The sequence below is a fragment of the Mycteria americana genome, chromosome 3, assembly GCF_035582795.1.
Source record: "Mycteria americana isolate JAX WOST 10 ecotype Jacksonville Zoo and Gardens chromosome 3, USCA_MyAme_1.0, whole genome shotgun sequence".
NCBI classification, from domain to species: Eukaryota; Metazoa; Chordata; class Aves; order Ciconiiformes; family Ciconiidae; genus Mycteria; species Mycteria americana.
The window spans coordinates 1,480,648-1,494,311 of record NC_134367.1 but is presented as its reverse complement, the minus strand read 5'-3'; the positions used below and the strand labels follow the sequence as shown (position 1 = coordinate 1,494,311).

The 13,664-nt window shown below is 50.2% G+C and overlaps 1 protein-coding gene across 2 annotated transcripts; it reads left to right on the top strand.

The window, feature by feature from the left end:
• Window positions 1-96: 96 nt before the first annotated feature.
• Window positions 97-11,936, top strand: CCDC25 (coiled-coil domain containing 25). Of its 2 annotated transcripts, XM_075497601.1 has the most exons (9): window positions 97-235; window positions 3,077-3,124; window positions 3,904-3,943; window positions 6,482-6,533; window positions 7,056-7,131; window positions 7,700-7,803; window positions 8,933-9,135; window positions 10,208-10,253; window positions 11,624-11,936. In XM_075497601.1, exons 1-9 carry the CDS (start codon window positions 211-213, stop codon window positions 11,651-11,653), a joined length of 624 nt encoding a protein of 207 aa, XP_075353716.1. In that variant the 5' UTR covers window positions 97-210; the 3' UTR covers window positions 11,654-11,936. The 2 variants fall into 2 exon arrangements, with proteins under 2 accessions (XP_075353716.1, XP_075353717.1); XM_075497602.1 differs by lacking the exons at window positions 10,208-10,253; window positions 11,624-11,936 and having other exon boundaries at window positions 8,916-9,049.
• The last annotated feature ends 1,728 nt before the right edge of the window (window positions 11,937-13,664 follow it).

Sequence of the window (13,664 nt, the reverse complement as noted above, 5' to 3'; positions counted from 1 at the left end):
CTTACTGGTTTCACCACCCGAGGAGTTGGCGCATGCGTGTAGAGAGGGAAATAGCGTTCTCCTCGTACTGCGCATGCGGGACGGCTCCGCGCGCATGCGCCGTGCTCCCTTCCGCCCCGGCTCCCCCCTCCCCGGTCGCCAGGCGCTGCTGGAGCGGGAGAGCGGCAGCCGTGTGGAGCCCCGGGCCGGGCGGGCTGAGGAGCCGCCGCCATGGTGTTTTACTTCACCTCCAACGGTGAGTAGGTGAAGGGAGAGCGGCTAGAAGCCCTAGCACCCTGGCGGGGCGTGAGGGTGCCTGTGGCGGGCCGGGTCCCGCCGCTGTGAGGGGAGCGCTAGGCCGCGCTCCTGCTCGGTTCCTCAGTGAGCGGGGCCGCCCGGTAACGGCACGTCCTCCTGCCCCTACCCCTCTGAGCCACCCCTGTTAGTCCTACCAGTGCCTTTTTGCGAGCCCCTGGGCTGGGCTGAGTGTAGAGGACCCGGTTTGGGCCGGAATCAGCTACACCTTAAAGCCACTTCAGGAGCTACGGGGTTTCTTGAGCTGAGGAGCCTCTCAGTAGTGGTCGCCATCAGCCTTGACTGAATAGCAGTACTGGTGAGTGACTTCTGAAAAGCTTTCTCAAGCCTACTGCTGTCAGGAGTTTGAAGGAAGGTATAATGCATAACTTGTCGTATTATTTTTCCTTTAATATAGACAGGTCTCTTTTGCTTGCCTACATGAAAAGGTGAGCCACTTCTGAAGCATCAGAAGTCGGTGGTTTGATGCAGTATGGGCTGATGATATGGAGGCTGGTACAGAAATATGCCTTTTTGGTTTGCCCCCAGTCCTTTCACCAGCGTGTGAAGGTTTCAGTATGGTTTTTATCCTTTGCCCACTGCATCCGCAAGCTAAAATTTTATAGCATTGCTTTCCTCAATTCTAGAGACGAAGTTCCTTAATGAGAAGGATTGGAGTGTCTGGCTGCTTGATTTTCCTTGGACAAGGCAAGACTGAACAGTCTTGTGAATGTTTCTTCAAGAAATTTGTTCCTGGGAGTTGTTTAAAAACTGTTTTTTCCTCTGTTGTGGAAAGTGAAACCTTTTACGCACCCAGTGAACAGATAACGCTGGCTGCGTTGATCGCTTAACCTGACGCTCAGATGAAAACATTTTCTCTGGGCTGCTAGTGAGAAGTTCAGCGACTTTCCTGGACAGGGGCCTTTTTGTGGGGAGAAAAGCGCCTGACACGGTGCCTGGCAGACATGTGGGGTAACTTGGGGGGGTACTAGTTGCAGACAAGCTGCAGTTAACTCTGCTAGTGACGTGAACAATCTCCCTTATTTTTAAACAACAGTTCTGCAGAGGGTTTCTGACCCGTTATAATCAGTTTTGCTGCCAGAGAGAGGTCGACAGTAAGAAGACTCTTGCAGTTTGCCTAAAATGTGTTGCACTGAACTGGGGTGTGTTAAATCATGTGGGTTGGAAGTAATCTGCTCGGTTATGTTAGTGTTCCCCCACTGTTTTGGCAGGATGGGCTTCATTTTCAGGGAACCATCATTAATACAACTTTAATTTTACGCTTATGGGTAGCGCCTGTAGTCATGATCTCACATTCTCTGGACTCTCCTATGTGTCCAGGGTGGATTTTTTTCCAGTCTTTAACTCCCACAGGCATATAATCCTTTCATATTTTTTCAAATTTCCATTTCTTATTACCTCATTACTCAATTGAAAAGTCTTGCCTGGGTTTTTGTGCTAGTGATGTTGCATTTCTAATAAAAATGCCCTCAGAAAGGACCGGGTCAGTAAGCGGTTTGGGATCCAAGTCATTTCACTGCCAGAGTTATAGCACATAAGTGAAGTGTGTCTGCTATTTTAGTGACTTTGAAAATATGAGATTAGACAGCGTGTTTTCAAAGAAGGCAGATTTGGTCACCTGCATTTCATTTGTTTTGCTCGTAGTCTTTAATTTGCGCACTATCAGTGAGCGACTTTACAAATCCCGCTATGAATGCTGCTCGTTCTGCAACAGTATATGAAAAATACGAATCTGTGTTGCTGCGGCAGGTTGTTTCAGCCTCTGGCTGTTACGGCACGAAGCCGCCTGCTGAAAACCCGCTCTCGGTAATCCTTCGTGCTGACGGGCGCAGGTGCTGTAGGTCCTCGTGAAGAACAGCTAAATTTCAGTGCAGCGCTGAGGCCTGTTAGCTATGGCTGCAGCGTTTACTCGCTCACAGCATAAATGTTAAAAATTGTAGAAGCTAGAAACGTGGCAAACTGGTAGGTAGCGTTGCTGTGAAATTGGGATTTCTCCGCTGCCATGGATGAGAACGGAGCTTTGGGTTTTTTTTAAAGCAGGTTGCTCAGTGGTTTATTCAAGGGAACTTCCCTGCCTGTAGCACCCTCTTACTGCTCTGTGCCCGTCTCCCAGCTGTGCTGGCCTTTGGTCCAGATGCTGAAGGGACACGTGTTTGGTTTCCCAGAATTGGCAGCGTCTTTACTGCGTGATGGAATGAGCCCTAAAGAAAAGGACGTTGTTTTCAGTGCCCCAAAAAGGCACAGAGGGGACAAACAAGTCACCAACTGCTGTTTATGCAACTTCAGTCTTTCCGTTGAATTTTAATCCTCCCAGGCTACCTGGGGGAGGTTCACATCAGGCTTCTGGTACTTTGGGGAAGCAAGGGCCAGGCAGATGAGCTGTCTGACTCAAGGCCACACCGAGAGTTAATCCCAGACTGTAAATACGATGCCAGCCTTTCTGGCTCGCAGACGTGTGCTTAATTGAACAGATTATGCAATTACGCAGATACAGTCTGAACCACCTGGATGTTGAGGGTGTTTTGCCCAGAAAGCTGTTCCCTGCTGCATAATCTTCCATGGAAAGCAGTGTAAACGCCACTTTCCAAAGTCCTTTGAAGCATTCTGGACAAAATCTGAAGGAAATGGAAAACAACCGTCCTTTGGCCCCCAGGAGGGAAGTGGGATGGATGGATGAAGCAGTTTTCATTCTAATTTCTGTGACCAAGACTGGTGCGTTTGTCGATCCTTGCACAATTTGTCCAAACCCCTTTTGATTTGTTTTCCTCTTTCTATCCCTCAGTTGTTCCTTCCGTTTACACCATTTACATGGGAAAAGATAAGTACGAAAGTAAGTACGTTAATGTAATGATGCCTAAGGGATTGGATGTAGATTTGCGGGGATTTAAGGTCATTTTGAAAGGATGTCTTTGCACGTGTTAACCTGAAATCTTCTTTTAAAACTTGTCTACCCTTGCGAGTGATTCTGACTTACCCCTCTGAAATCCACTGTGTTACTTTTAGTTAGGATAAATACATTTTGTAAATCCTCTAGGCAGAGTAACTGCAAATACAAGCGAAAACTAAATCAACTGAAAAAATTCCGTCCAGAGAAAAATACTGTTTTTCAGGTTGTGTCTGATAACTTTTTGCAAATCAACCTTCCCTTTCCCTGCTCAGTCTGTATTTTTCCCCTCTCCAGTGAGCATTCGTGCTCCATAGGTTTCCCCCCCCCCCATCCTTTCCCTCACGGTGAAGGTTACGGTTCTGCTGCGCCTCCTGTTTCCACCGCAGTAGTTGATGTGAAACCGGGTGTCTCGCTCCAAGGGAAAAGTGTTAGTGTGGCTGTTTTGAAGACTTAACCCTGAAAGTCCTCCCCCATTAGACTGATATTTGAAGAAACGTATTGTCACTTAAAAATTTCAAAATTCCGTGATGGAGGTGTTCCTGGCATACCTGTTTCTGCCATACCTGCAAGCAGGCGGGTGCAGCGTTAAAGCCCTTTTCTGTTTCTGCTCAATCGCCCTGCAGTGGCTGACCAACAGTGGAGGGTTCCTGCTCTTGTCAGGTACTTTGATTTGTTGCTGATGAGGTCCTGGGCTTTGCTCATTGATACTTTTATTCTTACAGATGAAGACCTAATAAAGTACGGCTGGCCTGAAGATATCTGGTAGGTACTGAAACTCGCTGAAACAAATTGCCTTTCGTTATGCAACTGAGTCGAATGTTCATAACAACCCTCTCCTTTCCACAGGCACTGTAGAGTCTCTTTTTTTTCCAAGGCTGCTTAGCAGTTTAAATGCAATCCCAGGGTGGAGGTGGATTGCAGCAGACCCAGGAGCAGCTGGCAGGACCCTGTTGATTCTGAATTCATTCCCCTGCATCTCTCCCTCCACCCCCTGCTTTGTCCATTGTAGGAGCCGGCCCCTTTGTGAAGCTTTTTGGGGTTTATCTGTGCATGGAGCTGCTGGAGTAGCAATAACTCCGTCCAGGGATATTTGTCTTTCAGAATATAGCTTGCTGTTGCTCTTAGTGTGCTGGGGAAATGGGCAGAGTTAAATGAGAAGGACAGCTTGGTATTTGTAAGAGTCAAGTAAGAGTGGCAGCTCCTGGGTACCCCCGTGCACGGACAAGCGAAACCAACAAAAACAAAAGACTAACAGAGGACAAGGAGGGTGGAGGCACAAACCTGTAAAATCATGGAGCAGTCGGATGGGGCCTGGGGATGGAGCCAGAAGTTTTTTGAGCAACAGTAAATGCTGTGCCTAGAAAAAACTGTCTGCTGTCTCCCAGTGCCTTTTCCTCTCTCTGTGTGTGCTTTGTGTCCCCCCTGCGTACGCTGTGGGCAAGTACTGGTCTGTCTCGTAAAGCGGCCGTCGCTGTCTCAGGAGTTGGAGTCGGTGAGCAGGAACAGAGGAGTTTGATATTTTGATTCCTGCCGGGTGAAAGCCGTGTCTGCTCTAAGCAGACCCACTAGAGCTCCGGCCTGGCAGGCAAAAGGAAGCATTCTGACACGTGTCATTTGGTTTTGGCTGGAAGATCTCATCAGAAGAGAAAAAGAAGAGAAGGGGAGTTCCCACTCCTGTTAGCAGCAGTTGGCGGCATCTTTGCTGGCTGGATTAGTCCATAAACTTTCCAGACTGATAAGGTTTGCGAGACGTTTGTGAAGGAGTTAGCTTGCTTTCAGACACTAGCGCACAGACCAGATGGATCGCAGTTGCTGCCCTCTCCTTCGCTAACGGTTTCTAACAAGAATCACCACGTGGCTTTGCGCTCCTTCTCGCTCTTCAAGGTGGCCTTTGCCAGGATGAGCTGAGGTGTCTGGGTAGAACCGGAGGTTGAATAGGTAGTAGCTAACACACCCCATAGTGGATATTTTGTCAGCAGTCAGCTAATTGGCAAGGGAATATTTTTTTCCTTCCTAGCAGAAGGGATTGTACTTCAGCTGAGTAACACTTTGTTGTAGCGGTATCACATTCGTTTTCTGTCTCGTGTTTGCCTGTCACTACATAATTTAAGGTGTATCTATACTGTTATTTAGGAGTGACCTTGAGATTTCATCCTCAAATTGCCTGAACCATGAAAGTCGTCTTCCCCCATCTCTTCAGTATCTTGTAGCTCACACTGACGTCGTCCATGTTGTTTTGTTTTATCCTAGTGCCATCTCAACAAAATATCATAGGTCCTCTTGTGGAGGCCTCTGGGAATTGTTCTCCTGACAGTGTCTGGCACCTTTTAGACTTACTTCTGCTTAAGAGGGGTCCAGTGGAATTGGAGTAGGAGGCTCAGGAGGTACAAGTGAGAGTTCATGTGTTGGTGCTTGAGGGTTTCCTGTCTTGCAGCAGGAAGGAAAAAGTCCCATTATGTTAAAAAGAAAATGGTGTAGAGAAAGGAGACAGGAGATCAGTTTCCACCTTTCCATCCTTGGAAGTTTGCAGGGTTGGAGTGAGTGTTGATCAGGCCAGGGCTTAAAAAATAGGTGATGGGGGTAAAAACACAGTCAGGTTAGAAGAGGTCTGGAGAAGGGCAGCTGGAGCCACCAAGGAGATGAACAGTCGTGCTGTAAGGAGGGAGTGGAGAGGAGAGCACTCTTCAGTCTGGGGGTGGTGGTCAAGGTTTATGAAATCCTGGAGTGAAATGAATGCAGAACTGGTGTTCACCTGCTGCCAGGACTGGTACCCACTGAAACCACGAGATCCCGTGCACTGCCCAGACAGCATCGCCTGCTCCTGCTGTTGGAGGCAGAGCACTGGGCCCCGTGGACCGTTCTCCTGACCGCTGAGAAACTGTTTTTTTTTTTTTCTTTTTTTTGCTCTATGAGCTTGAGACCAGTCATGTAAGTGGTGTAACTAGCAGTGCCTACTGCAGAGTTCACGGGTTTGCGGTTTCTCTTAAGAATAAATAGACAGGCCAAAACACCACATGCGTAGGCTCATCCTGTGAGTGCTGCCTGCATGTAGTATAGCATTTAAAAGAAAAAAAGGGCGAGGGAAAGGGTTTTAATTTTTCAGTCTCCTATTGAGAGGACTGATGTTTCTTGAAGGATAAGCTCTGACTCCCTTGCCTGCTTTTAAACGTGTATACCGTGAACATTTCTATACTTTTGTTGTCCACGGAGTGGCTGTTTTGTCACTTACTAGGAAATAAATCTTTCAGAACAGATCACCGTCTCTTATCCTCTGTTAAATGTGCTTTTTTTATTCTGTAGGTTTCACGTGGATAAACTCTCTTCGGCACATGTGTACCTTCGGTTACACAAGGTAATCCTGTGAGACGTGTATTTAAAAACATTAATATTCACCCGGGTAAGAACTGCGTGCGCCCGTTCTGCAGCGATTCCCGCGCACAAGACCATCTTTGCTCATGTGAACCATTAAGGTCTGCAGGGCTCCCTAAGGGTGCAGGTAACCACCAGTGTGTGGAGACTGAATTTACAGCCTCCGTTACCAAATAACATGGAGAGGAGCAGGAAGTTTAACGTGGCCCGACAGAGCGATTGATTTCTGGCTTGACGCCAAGCGCGTGTGTCTAGGAACCATCACCCCACTAAAACGGGGAGAATACTTTTGGGAAAAGCAGGGTGCAAATCACTTGTAGTGCTTCGAGCCTCTCCTTACAAATGCCACAGAAGACTCCAGTCTTGTAAAATGCGGAGCGTAGAGGTGCTGGCTGTGTTTGCAGAGCATCGTGCCCTGCATCCCGGCCGTGGCGGGTCTTCGTGTGCTCATCAGTCCCTACAGCCCCCCGCCACGAGCCGCTCACGTTGCCTTGCTCTGTCACAGGGGCAGACGGTGGATGACATTCCCAAAGAAGTTTTGATAGACTGTGCCCATCTAGTGAAGGCGAATAGCATTCAAGGTAATACTGATTCCCGGGAGATCGGTGTGAGGTGCTTGTGGCGAGTGTTTCTGGTCCACAGGAGCATGTGGTTTTTGGATCAAACGTTGGTGACGTTTCTGCTGCGGTGCTCTCTGTTAAGCCTGTGCGTGCGGGTCTTACGGGAAGCAGATGTCGCTTGCAGCTGCTGGGGCTGCCCCTTATACTTTCATAAGGAGGGATTTTAAATCTCTGAAATTCCCGTTTGTGCCTCCGTATTGCTGTCTGAGCCAAGGAGGCCTTGCAGTCTCTTCTCTAACACCACCTTGGGGCCCCCTTCCATAGTAATCGCTCTTCTGGCAAAGGCAGTCTCCATCTGGAGTTCGTTAATGCTGCTGCGGCGCTCGTGTTACTGCAGAAAATGATGTCGTGGTGTTCTTCCGTTTCACTGTAACACTGGAAGGACTTCTCCGTTTTCTTCTTTCTTGCCTAGCTGGTAATGTTTGTGACAAGAATAACTGGCAGTTCCATACACATGGAAGACTTTAAGACCTTCCGGCAGGGAGAGAATTGAAATGTTTCCCTCCTTTCTTTCTCCCCTGCTTCCTAGGTTGCAAGATGAACAACGTCAACGTGGTGTACACGCCGTGGACTAACCTGAAGAAGACTGCAGATATGGATGTGGGGCAGATCGGCTTTCACAGGCAGAAGGATGTAAGTGTTTGCTGCAAGCCAGTGGCAGTGACCTGGTGGCAGACTGTAACATTTCCGTGTTATCCGCTGGGTGGATTGTCTTCAGCGTTTGCCTTAAAGCCAGGGAATTATCCACTCCTGAAGCGTGAGAGAGATCCCAGGGACGTGTTTGGACTTGCCTGAACGTCACCTGAAAATCCGTAGTTGAGTGTCAGCCTGTAGCAGAGCGTAGCCTGTACAGCTTGTGTTTCCAAACTGCAGCACGGTGTAGTTGACGAGTCTTTGCTGATGCCAAATGGTATCACATGTTAGTCTGTGCTATTCGCTTGAATTTACCTCCACCAAAATCGCCTCTCAGTACAGCTGAAGGGCCTGCATATGAGCAGGGACTTTAGATCAGCTCACAGGCAGCAGTGTAATCGCACGTCTGGAAGGGCTCAGGACTTGAACTTGCTGTGCAAAGGAGGGCTGTGCGGGGCCCTGGAGACATCTGTCGCTGTGTTCGCTCTACTGTCTCTGCTCCGAGAGCTGTCGCACCCTGGTGCTGCCTCTGAATGTGTTAAACCTGTTAAAAGGCCGAGCTGCGTAGCTTTGGGGTAGGGTCAAGCCAGTGTACTAAGCTATTCCCAAGCCTGACCTACTGTCCCCAGATAGAGTTATGCTTAAATTTTGGTTCAGTAGCTTGGCTGCTGGGAGAGAAGGCTCTCTAGAGGTGCAGTTGTTTGACTAAACCAGGTCTGTACCAGGGCAAGAAATGCTAAAAACCCCGCAGTCAACAAGCAGCACGTGAGCTTCTCTTCCCAGAATGGTCTGCAGAGACCTCCTGCTACCTCTTCAGGAAGCGGCAGAGACCGCTTCTCGTCTCTTGGCCTCTTTGTTGAGGCATGTGCCAAGAAACAAAATTAGTAATGCTTATGTACTTAGCAATGCTTACGCTTATTAGCTATGTGCTTCTGAGTGTTGGGAGTGGGCCTCTTTTTGCTGTTACACAACCTGCTGAATAGGCCTCGGTGGCAGTGATTTTCCTTAGCATCTGTTTTTGTGGGATTCAGCCATGTGTAAAGTGGAAATAGGGTGTTTTCTTTCCATTGAGAAAGTGCCAGAATTAAAGTATTTTTTTATAAGGATCACAGTTCTTTGCACTCCAAAGGTGAAAATGCTGACAGTGGAGAAGAAGGTGAATGAGATCCTGAACCGGCTAGAGAAGACAAAAGTGGAGCGCTTCCCAGACCTGGCTGCTGAGAAGGAAGCCCGGGACAGAGAGGAGAGAAATGAGAAAAAAGCCCAGATCCAAGAGATGAAGCGGAAGGAAAAGGAAGAGATGAAGAAGAAGAAAGAGCTGGAAGAACTTAGGTAAGTAATGAATTGTAGTGCCAGCTTCTAATTCTGCAGTTTTTATCGGCGCTGGGAGAGAGTCATGGGTCAGCAGTTTCTGTCTAATAGTCGGCCCGGCGTTACTCAGTGTTCAGCTGACCTGCTCTGGCGCAGATGTCTGCACGGCCCAGTGATTTCCTTTGTCTTTAGAATAAATGCATTTTCCCCATTTCTCCTAAAATAAACCTGGATGGTAAACCATTGTTAAAAGAAAGGACTCTGTCTTTTCAAACCTGTCCCTAACGTGGGTGAAATTGGGCAAGCCGCTTGGTGCTCTCTGTCATTGGAATGGCAGCAATTGCTTCCAGCTTTGCGCGAGCCTTGGAAAGCACTGAGCCTTCGCTGGAGTTCTTCAGCTTCCTCTTGCATCGCTGATGTTAACCAAGACCTGTGTGAATCCTCAGTCGCATGCTCCTTTAAAGACAGAACGCGGGATGGTGTTTTGAAATGTCATATTGACCTTTCTGTCCGTGCCATAGCATGTGTGAGCTTGTTCCTTAGTCCTGACGGCCCCGTCCAGCACTGGACGTCTCTGCTGGCTGGCCCCAAAAGCTCGCTTTTAAGCTTTAGTAAGTTGTGTTTATCTGTAAATGACAGTGAAACCAGAATTCGAAAAACTCCAGGATTTCCTGAGTGATTCCACGCATGTAGAGGTCAGAAAAGAGGGCTTAGAGAAGCAAACTAAGCTGAAGAGAAGTCGCCAGCAGGCACGTCTGTGCTGCAGAGTAAGGGGCCTGCCTGCTTATTTAACCTTGCCCCAGAGCTGCCTCTTGGCCATCCCCCAAAGTAAAGGATTTTCTACCTCCTGGGATGATCTTGCTGGTAGTTCCTGAACAAAGCTGTGGAGAAGCAGTCTGCATAGTGCCTGGCCTTTTTCTGGTTCTTTTACTTAGCCAAAGAGTATGAGAGAAGCAAATATTCATCTAGGCTGCCTGAGTTCAGAAAGGAAAAACATTTGTTTTTCTGGTATTTGGTCCAGTTTTATCAAAACGCCTCTCTGTTGGTGGGTTTTGAAAACATATCACGCAAGATAATCTAATTTCCCTTCCAGGAGCTACTCATCATTAATGAAGGCTGAGAACATGTCCTCCAATCAGGTAAGAGTGGCTGATGCCCGCAGAAACCTTTCCGAGGTGGCTGAAATTCAATGCGGGATCGTGATGGTACAGCTCCCGCATTGCAGTCTGGTTTTGGTGACTCCTGCGTGACAGAGCACATCTCCCTCACCCCTTCTCGCTGAAGGACATTGCCACTTTCCTCCACTTTCTGAGAGGGCCCTATTGCTTGTATGTCAGCCGGGAGGAGCCTGTGCTGCTGGAAGTGTCTGCAAAGTCCTGCCCGTCCCCTTCTCACCCCAGTGAAAGAACAGGTAGAGCTTAAAGTGGGGCACCAGACTCGACTCTCCTTATGAGCTGTTCGGGCATAACCTGGCTCGTGAGTAGAGGAGGTCTCCCCAGTGGCAACCATGGCCTGCATACGCCACCTTGTTACTTGAAGGGAGGGGAAAACATTTTTTTAACAAGAAATAAACTGGAGATGTATGGACAACAGTTGGGGGAGGGATGAATATAGGTGCTGAGGGGCAGGAGAGGAAGCATGAAGGGATGTGCCTGCAGAGAGCAAGCGGGCGTCAGCCCGGGGACTGGAGCGGTAGAACATGGCTTCAGTCTGACGGGGGAGAAGGAGCACAGGCCAGCAGGAGGGAACTGAGGAGGTGGATCGCTGCTGAAGTTCAGAAGAGGTCCTGATGTGCGGTGGATGCATCTGTGCTTTGCCTGAGGTCTGGCGCGTCCGCAGCGTCCTCCTTGGTGGGACCTTGGGCAAACAGATCTTGGAGCTCCTCCGAGTGACCCTCAATTTAAAATCCACCTTTTGCATCCTAGTCCCTGACTAGCCGTTTAGAGGGGTGTGTGGTTTTCAAGAATTCTTGATTTTCCTCCTGGTTGGCGTGCAGATCCCCTTTGAAACTTGAACCGGGTTGAAGTACGAGCGTCTCCTGACGCGCACAAGCGGGCTGTGCCCCATTAGTGACACTTGCCAGGGAGAAGTGCCGTAGAAATGCTGTGCAGGGGGTCTCCTCCTCTCAGCACCTGACCCCCACATGATGCCAGACCGCTTTCCTTCCCCCGAGTTGGAAAGAAGCTCAGGTTGTGATATGGTGATGGTCCACGAAGCTGCTGGCGAGGGCCTGGTCTCTGGTTCCTCCCAGGCGGCAGCAGATGGGCTGCAGTTTCAGGGAAGTGATATATCGCAGGGACGGCAAAGAGCCACTGCTGTGTCACAACACAGAGCTTCACTCGGGGCCGTTCCCGCTCCAGAGCTGCTGGTGTGCGTCTGTTTGGTCTGATTTCATGGCGTTTGTACTGAAATGGCAGGCAACCAGAATAAATGGCAATTCTGAAATCACCGTTTCACCGTTTGCCATTTTAACGTGCACAATGATCCTGATTTGTCTTTCTTCCCGCAGGATGGCAACGATTCAGATGACTTTATGTAAATAAAGTCTCTCTCCTTTATCAATCGTGAGGTGGTTTGGGATGTCTTAATATGTCACCATCGCTAAGAATGCCAAAAAAAAAAAAACCCCAAAAAGTGAACTCTGACTCCATTTCTTCAGAACCTGCTTGGTTCTCCCGGCAGCCTGACCAGCTCTGTGCCATGGACAACTTCTGAAGGGAGAAGATCTTTATGTCTGCACATACATCTCTTTTTTTCAGGGACGTGGGTGGAAGGAAGCGGAATCGACTTTCAGTTCTATAAAGACAATGATATTTATTCTAGCGAAGGGGTTGGTGTAGCTTTTAATCCAACGAGATTTAAAGAAAAGGAAACAAATCGTGCTGTCTCACCGCTGGCCCGGCAGCGGAGTGTCTCAGAAACAGTTGCCGTTCACTCGCTGTCACCGGTACGTACGCGAGCCCGAACGCGACGCTGCTGACTGCATAACTCTTCTCTTCACGCTGGCGATGGTCAGCAAAGCTGGGGGATCCCTTTACAATTGGGGGGTGTAAATTTGGACGAGCTCACGGCTGCTTTGCAGACCCCCCCAGCCCTTGCTGGCAGTAAATCTGGTGGCTCCTCGTTAAATATAGAGCTACAGATGATGAAGACTGAGCTCGGCTGATGTTGCAGCCTACTTGAGCGTGTGACCGCGGGCTGTGATCTTAGCACAGCATGAGAGTAGCCCCACGGTGTAGTTTTTTCTTAAATTACGCTTGATTCCTGGGCTGTTCTTTCGAAATCTTCTCTGGAGAGAGAAGTGTGTGAAGAAGAGTTGAGTTTTGCGCAGCGTCTACGCCTGTCCAGGCTGGAGCTCTTGCCTGAGCGCTCTGTAAGGTTTCGTGGATAAGTCTGTATGAAACGGTCGCGATAATCCTTGCAGCCCCTGTATATATGTCACGATTAAATTCATACTGTGCTGGTAAAACATGCTGCTAGGTGGGAGTTGCCCGGTGTGCTCACACCTCTGAGAAGGAGCAGAGCTGTGAGGAGGGTCCGCGGGGTGTCTCGGGCAGCAGAAAGCCCCGCAGGGCTTGGCCGTGCCGAGGGGGGACAGCAAAAATCTCCGAAAGTCTGGTTTTGGGGTGCATCTGCGGATGCTGCAGACGTGCCTGCGGCCTCGGCAGGGCGGGAGCTGGGGGACGAGCCCCTCTGCCTCCGGCCTTGCTTCTCCCCAGTGCAAAGCGAGGGTGTCTCCTGGTGCAGGGGGGGGATTTGGGGAGGGGGATAGGCAAAAGGGAAGCGTGCCTTAACGAACTTAACGGTCTCATCAGAGAATTACTGAATTATGACAGGAGAAAAAACCTACCCTGCTACAAGGGCAGGTCCTAATAATGGGACGCTTAAAGCTACCCAGTGTGCTTCCCAGCACCTACCCCCTTCCCTCTGGGTCCCCAGGGTGCGGGGTTGGGGCTGGGGAGAGCGTGGGGGTCCAGGCCCTCGCCAGCCCCCGGTTCTTGCTGGGAGGAGGAGGAGGAGGAAGGCTGGTGGGCTGTGCATCCTCTTGCTGCTCGTGTCCTGTCTCAGCTCAGGCTGACCTGAACCTAGGGTGACCCCAGCTAATGCCACCCCAACCTCTCCCCAGTGTGTGTCCCCCCCTCTTTAGGGACCTGGTGTGTGAGCTGGCCCAGGGCCCGGGGGGGGGGGTAAACCACCCCAGGGCTGATGGGGAAACTGAGGCACGGTGCGGCAACTGGTTTTCTTCCCTCTCCCAGCTGCCCTTGGCAGAGGCAGGGGAGAAGCCAGGAGCCTGGGAGGTCTGCGGGGGGTGAGGAGCTGGGGGGACCCCGCCTCGCCCCGCAGCCTCGCCGCTGCCAGGCCTCCCTCCTCCCCGCCATCAATGGGCCCTTTCACGGGACGCGGGTGTTGGCCGGGGCCGGTGACCTGACAGCAACACCCGCGGCCCTGCAGCTGCGAGCTGTTGTGCTTGGCTGCGGCACCCGCCGCGGCGGCTCCGGTGTCCTCCGTCGACGGGCGATGTCCCCTGTGCGTCGCTCCCTGTGGGCTGC

Bases quoted from the DNA above. Each gene is read 5' to 3' on its own strand.
- CCDC25 (XM_075497601.1), top strand. From the start codon at position 211: ATGGTGTTTTACTTCACCTCCAACG. The intron at 236-3,076 runs GTGAGTAGGTGA...TCTATCCCTCAG, and splicing joins GTTTTACTTCACCTCCAACG to TTGTTCCTTCCGTTTACACC. The intron at 3,944-6,481 runs GTAGGTACTGAA...TTTATTCTGTAG, and splicing joins GGCTGGCCTGAAGATATCTG to GTTTCACGTGGATAAACTCT.